The sequence below is a fragment of the Brassica rapa genome, chromosome A01 (assembly GCF_000309985.2).
Source record: "Brassica rapa cultivar Chiifu-401-42 chromosome A01, CAAS_Brap_v3.01, whole genome shotgun sequence".
Taxonomy (NCBI): Eukaryota; Viridiplantae; Streptophyta; class Magnoliopsida; order Brassicales; family Brassicaceae; genus Brassica; species Brassica rapa.
Window position 1 is genome coordinate 6,895,344 of NC_024795.2, and position 6,105 is coordinate 6,901,448.

The 6,105-nt window shown below is 35.3% G+C and overlaps 1 protein-coding gene across 1 annotated transcript; it reads right to left on the minus strand.

Annotated features, from left to right (window-relative positions):
• Positions 1-1,787: 1,787 nt before the first annotated feature.
• Positions 1,788-4,795, minus strand: LOC103860145 (probable lipid phosphate phosphatase beta). The gene is made up of 2 exons (XM_033286835.1): positions 2,670-4,795; positions 1,788-2,260 (listed from the first exon to the last, which is right to left on the minus strand). Exon 1 carries the CDS (start codon positions 4,561-4,563, stop codon positions 3,928-3,930), a length of 636 nt encoding a protein of 211 aa, XP_033142726.1. The 5' UTR covers positions 4,564-4,795; the 3' UTR covers positions 1,788-2,260; positions 2,670-3,927.
• Positions 4,796-6,105: the final 1,310 nt, after the last annotated feature.

Below are 6,105 nucleotides of genomic sequence, written 5' to 3' on the forward strand. Positions count from 1 at the left end.
TATGTACGGATTGCCACTTGCGTGGCTTTGAAGAAGTAAATAACACTGTTTTGTAGTTCCCCTTTCTCTTAAAACTATGGATTAACCTTTATAAAAACGATAACCATTAAAGTTCTCCAGGGAACTTTTCTTACAAAAGACGTTACATTTCCGAAGTTCAGATTATGAAAACAGTATTATAGTATGTACTTGACTGTAAAATTAAGGAATAAGCTTTTAGGTCCTAAATTTAATGCCTACATTTTCTTGGTTCGTAATTTCCTCCAATAATTGAAATCTACCTTTCAAAATTTTGACTAAATTAACACTCAGTATACAAAATAATTAACTTCCTTATACTACAATAAACAATCCCCACACCTTTGATTCATTCACAAAGTATGTAACAAAGATTGTTACAAAATAGAGGATTAATTAATAGATAGTGATGGAATTTGAGTTATCTTTAAGCAAAAAAAAAATTGAGTTATCTGTTGAATAGTTTATTCATCTATTTGGCTGAAAGTATCTCTAGTGGCCGTCTCAAATTTTGTTTGGACCCTGTTCAAAAAATATTAACGTTATATTTAAAATATAATAAAATAGTTTAATAAATTAATAATTTTATTTATATATGTTTAACGTTTTTTATAAATTATTAATTCTAAATTAGTGAGTACTATATCTAAATTTTAAAATTTTAGACCATAATTTATGTATATATTGTTGAAAAATTCTAAAAATTTTATTTTTAATATTCGGATCCTGTTCGACTGCTCCAGTTGCATGTGCTGTTAGACGGCCTTGTCTGGTGCTAATGAAACTTAATAATATGCGTTACTAGGAACGAATGATTTGGTTGTACACAAAGTATGTAACAAAGATTCTTAACAAAAGCGACTTGCTTTGGAAAAAGGGTGACCAAAAGATTAATCCGCGTGTTATATTATTAGTACACAATTTATGTAAAAACGAGGGCTATAGAAACTAGAAAATGGAGAATAATCCACATTTACCTAAAACAAGTAATAAAAACAATATTTTAACCCAATTCCTCCTGTTTTGAATCCTCCTGATCTGCATTTATCATGTAAAATATTTACATCAAAGCTACAAAATTAGATTTAATTTAATACGTCAAATACTTCTTAAGAACTTTATAAAATCAGTTCAAGAATACTCAACTTTCACTCAACTTTCAGACAAAACCCCAAAAGAAAAACACCAGAACCTGAAGAAAGTGAATTCCTTTACGGGTGTGTTGTTTGGTACTATCCTCTTCTCTTTCAGATTTTATATCACAAAGAGTACTCACATGTCTAAAAACCAAAATTTTCTTCTCAATTTTCTTTTCTCATTTTTGGGGATGTTAGTGCAGGACATATAATGATGAACTCAGAACAGCATGAGATCCTCTTTTTACCTGAGTTAGGTCAGAGTCACAGGAGTGTTGACTTGCAAAATTTAGGGCAAAAATAAGAAACTCTAGTACAACAATAATTCACCACAAAAATGGTAACAAAGAGATGACCATACCCATCAACTCTCTGCCACTCGGATGTAAAAGAAGATTTCACTGCAACAATGTTCCATCATCACCTCTCAACTCAAATGATCACTCCTTTTTTTTTTTTTTTTTTTTGAACTTTCTATGTGTGATTTAACTGTTCCCTAATCACTCTCCCTTTTGCTAATCATTAAACTGGAATTTGTTCTATTTTTTGGGTCAAAAAACTACAACGAGTGCTCACAATGGTGGTAGGGTCATTAAAATATTAAAGAGGGTTTCTTTTATAGCCACAGAAATGTAAGAAGCTAATCTAAAAGTGATCATTAAGGTTGAAACAAGGTATGTCCTTGTTTGATCTACAGGAAAGAACCATGTGAACTCATAATAAAAAGTTTCCCACTGGTGGGCATTGTTCTTGATGTACCATCTTACTTTGTGTGCCTCTACTTTTGCAGCATACATAATACCAAAGAAAACAACACATACCAATCTCTCAATTGACTACACTCTCATAAATGATCTACTCCCACTCCAAACTCATAACCGATCGGTTCTGGTATTTTGGTTTATCTGGTTAACAACAAGAACCAATCCAAGAAGCAATATGGTGGATACAAAAAATATAAAAGAGAGATTGTTGTTACCGTCAGAAAGTTATAATAACTGAACTTTTAGATTTAGGAACTATACACCTCCTTGGCCATCTAAGCTTGACCCTGTTTTCTCAGTCTAATCCAACTGAGTTTCCTGCAGGAATTGCTGTAGGAAAAGCTGACACATAACAAATTCTGTCAGCGATGATTTAGCAAGTTTATGATGTCAAATCAATCAATCACATTAAATAATACTGATCTAAATTTCTTTAAAAAAATGTCGACGAAGAATATTGATAAGACAGTCTTGGAGTTACTAATCATGCAACACCTTTCATTCAAGCTTCAATTATGGGGAATTTTGTAAAAAAATAGCATCTATAGAGTGTAGAAGACAGCTCTTACATATTGCAGAAGTGGGTCCAAATTCACACGCATCTCCTGCAACCTTAAACATTCTAAGTAAACTTACTATTATTACCTGTTGAAACTGGTACCTACAAGCCTATACGCCTGTCAGAACCACACCTTTCACCAACCTTAAGCAAAAGATGACGGTCAAAAGAGGCAGAGATTCGAGTGAAAACCTGCAGCCGAACTTGCAAAAGTATATCCAACAACGGGAAGCTATTGAGAATGTAGAAGGCCATCAAGATCGAGCCAAAATGAAGTTTAGCAACGGTATTATTTTTCTGACGATAAAGAAAAGACTCTGTCACATGGTACAAGAACATATTGGCTGCTACAATAAGAAAGAGAGCAAAGAAAAATAGAAACCTACTCATAGGTATGAAATATTCAAAAACGCAGAGGAATAAACCACAGATATTAGCAAGCATGACATGTTGACAGCAACGCAAAAACATCTAATCAATCAGTCATGGTCTCACTCCCAACATTCCACATGCCACTGCTTTTCTTTTCTTCGATTTATCTTTTGAAGTTACATAGATAGAAAGGAGATGGTAAAAGGTGTACAAGTAAAGTAAGGAGGTTGTACTCATCCGCAGGTTCACTGTTCCAAACAATTTATATGGCTCACAGTTTGCTCCACGAGTGTAGAAGACAATCTCTTACATATTGCAGAAACGTGTAAGTTTCACACGCATCTCCTGCAACCTTAAAACATTCTAACTTACTTACTAACTGACTACTGAACCTTTGATGTACTATCAGAACAAACTAAAGGCGGTCTAAGAGGCAGAGATTGAAAACCTGCAACCTAACTTGCAATAGTATATCCAACAACGGGAAGCTATTGACACTCTAGAAGCCATCGAGATCAAGCCAATCAACAAAAACATGTTGGCTACTACACTAAGAAAGAGAGCACAGAAAAAAGAAACCTACTCATAGCCTATGGTCTATTAGCAAGCATAACACGTTCACAGCAACGCAAAAAACATCTAATCAATCAGTCACAGTCTCATTCCCAACATTCCACATGCCAGTGCTTTTTCTCCCTCGATTTATCATTTGAATCCACATAGATAGAAAAGAACATGGTAAAAGGTGTACAAGTAAACTAAGGAGATTATACTCATCCGCTTGTTCACTGTCTCATACATAATCTCAGGTCCATATTCAGGTAACAGTAGCATCAATGCGTAAGGTTTAGCCTTTTCTACTTTAACGTAACACAATGAACAAGCATTTTCATGAAGTAACAGATCATATAACACAATATTTCATTTCATTTCATACAAGAGCCTGTGGTGAAAGTGAAACCAAAAGACACAAACTTTGAATTCATGAAACATAAAAGTAACCATTGTTTTTGACAATGTAATCGAAAAAAAATCAATTGATGTCACAAACATTACATCAACAACAATAACAATGTTCTTACCACCACCCCAAGATCTGTTCGAATCTCAGAAACCGAAGAGCAAAGAGAGCTTCTAGAACACCCAAGCAAGCACCAGCAGCCACGTCGAGCACGTAATGCCTCCCTAACAGAATCCTCGACACAGCAGTCACCGTAGCCCAGATCCACACACCCACCAAGACCTCTCCTTTCACAACTCCCTCTCCACGATCCCTCACCCACCCGTCTAAGAAAGAGTAGCTCGGAGAAACCACTGGAGCTTCAGAAGTGAAGAAGTGAACCGACGCGGCGACGAAGAAGACGCGAGACGCGTGGCCCGAGGGGAACGAGTAGTGATCGGCCGATACTGCAGCTGACATCGAGGGATGATTGTAAGCGGGACGTGGGCGGCGGAAGATCAGCTTCACGATTCCGACGAAGATTAGATCGAGGAGGAGGCCGAGGAGGAAGGGGATGAGGAACGGGCGCAGTGGAGGGGAGAGGAGGAGGGATAGGGAGACCGGGAAGGAGAATCGGAAATCGGCGGAGATTTCCAGGAGAAGGAGGATGAACGGCGGGAGGAATGGCTTCGCCGCCGTGTGAATCGCGGCAGAGACGGCGGCGTCAACCGCTAAGATGGAGCCGACGAAACTCGACGCCGTTGACGGAGACATGACTGTCGTTAGAAATTTAATCTGCGAGATGAAACGGTGGCGTTTACAGGACGAAGAGGATAATAATAATCCATGAAAAGCGTTCGTATGGGCCTTTTGACAAAAAATATATATTTACATTGGGCCTTTCTTCATTTACTCCATTCTATAATCACGGCCAGATATTATTATTCATTACAAAATCTTTTTCTTTGGCTTCATTTCGATTTTTTTCATACACTTGTTGAAGTTACTTACTTTAACACTTACTTTAATACATTTGTAAAATCATTAAAATCTAAACTTTTTGAATAACAAATGATTTTGTATAAAGTTATAGAATCATCAAACCAATAACAATAGATTTTAATGAGAATATGAAAATCTATAAACCAATAACACTAGACTTAGAAATTCTAAGACTCATTATAAATCTCATCCCCACTAACACCCCCAAGTCTATTCATTCTTGATTGAAAGGAATTTCTATGGTGCCAATAAATAAAATAGTGTTATTAATGTTAGAAAACACATATATCATAACAAATCATCCAATTCTGAACATGAGACAATAGTGTTTCTACGGAACAAATCAGTTATAGCCTAAGTGTACTGTTTTTCTTTGTATTATTTTCAACACTTCGTTTCATTATTATACTACTTTATAGAATAGAGTAATCAACATTATGAATCATCTGTTTCGTATGAATTTACTATTCATCATTTAGAAGCGTGAACATATTTCATAGTTCAGTTCATAAAAAAAGTTACAGTAATTCACATTTTAGTTTTATTTATATCATTGAAAGTAACTTGTTACATGTCTTGCTTCCAACTATATGTACTAAATTTGCAAACAAAAATTTAAAATAGTACATCAATGATAAAATCTTTGAATATGGAGATGGTCAGTTGTTTAAACTGAACTGGTCTAATACATGATTACAATACATAATATATCTTGAGAGTTTGAACACCAATGTAATATGTTTAAAGTATATTATCAAGCACTAATCAATTTTCTATAGATGAAAAATATAGTGATCAGAAAATTTCGGGAAATGGGTTGATTTCAACTGAATTGGTCAAATAAAAGTTGTTACAGAGTCTAACACTAAGAATGGTTCATGCAAACGATGGAATGGTTCATGCAAACGATGGAATGTTATGGATGGACAACGTAACATAAGAAATGGATGAGAATTATATATTCTCTTATTTTGCTGCTGAGTCGGTGGGAGTTGCCTCTGTCAAAATCACTTATGAGATGGTTTGTGTTTTTATAGAGTTTAAATCTTGATTATCTGCTGATAGAGCCTTGAAGAAGTAAGTATTTCCCTTCGACGACACTCCAATGGTTATTAGTGATTCTTAATAAATCTTTACACATGTTGTTTACAGTAGTATAAAATTTAATAAATCTTTATACATATGGTTTGAGATCCTCCGTTACGGCTGATAGGTTGAAGAAGTTCTTCGCTACTTACTATACGTCAGTTAAGTATGTTCGATTTGAGTTAGCCGGAAGTGTGATAAGAGGGAGATGGAAGGATTTCCCTTCGA

What these genes read in the sequence shown, in the direction of transcription:
- LOC103860145 (XM_033286835.1), bottom strand. Translation starts at nt 4,563, where the DNA reads ATGTCTCCGTCAACGGCGTCGAGTTTCGTCGGCTCCATCTTAGCGGTT.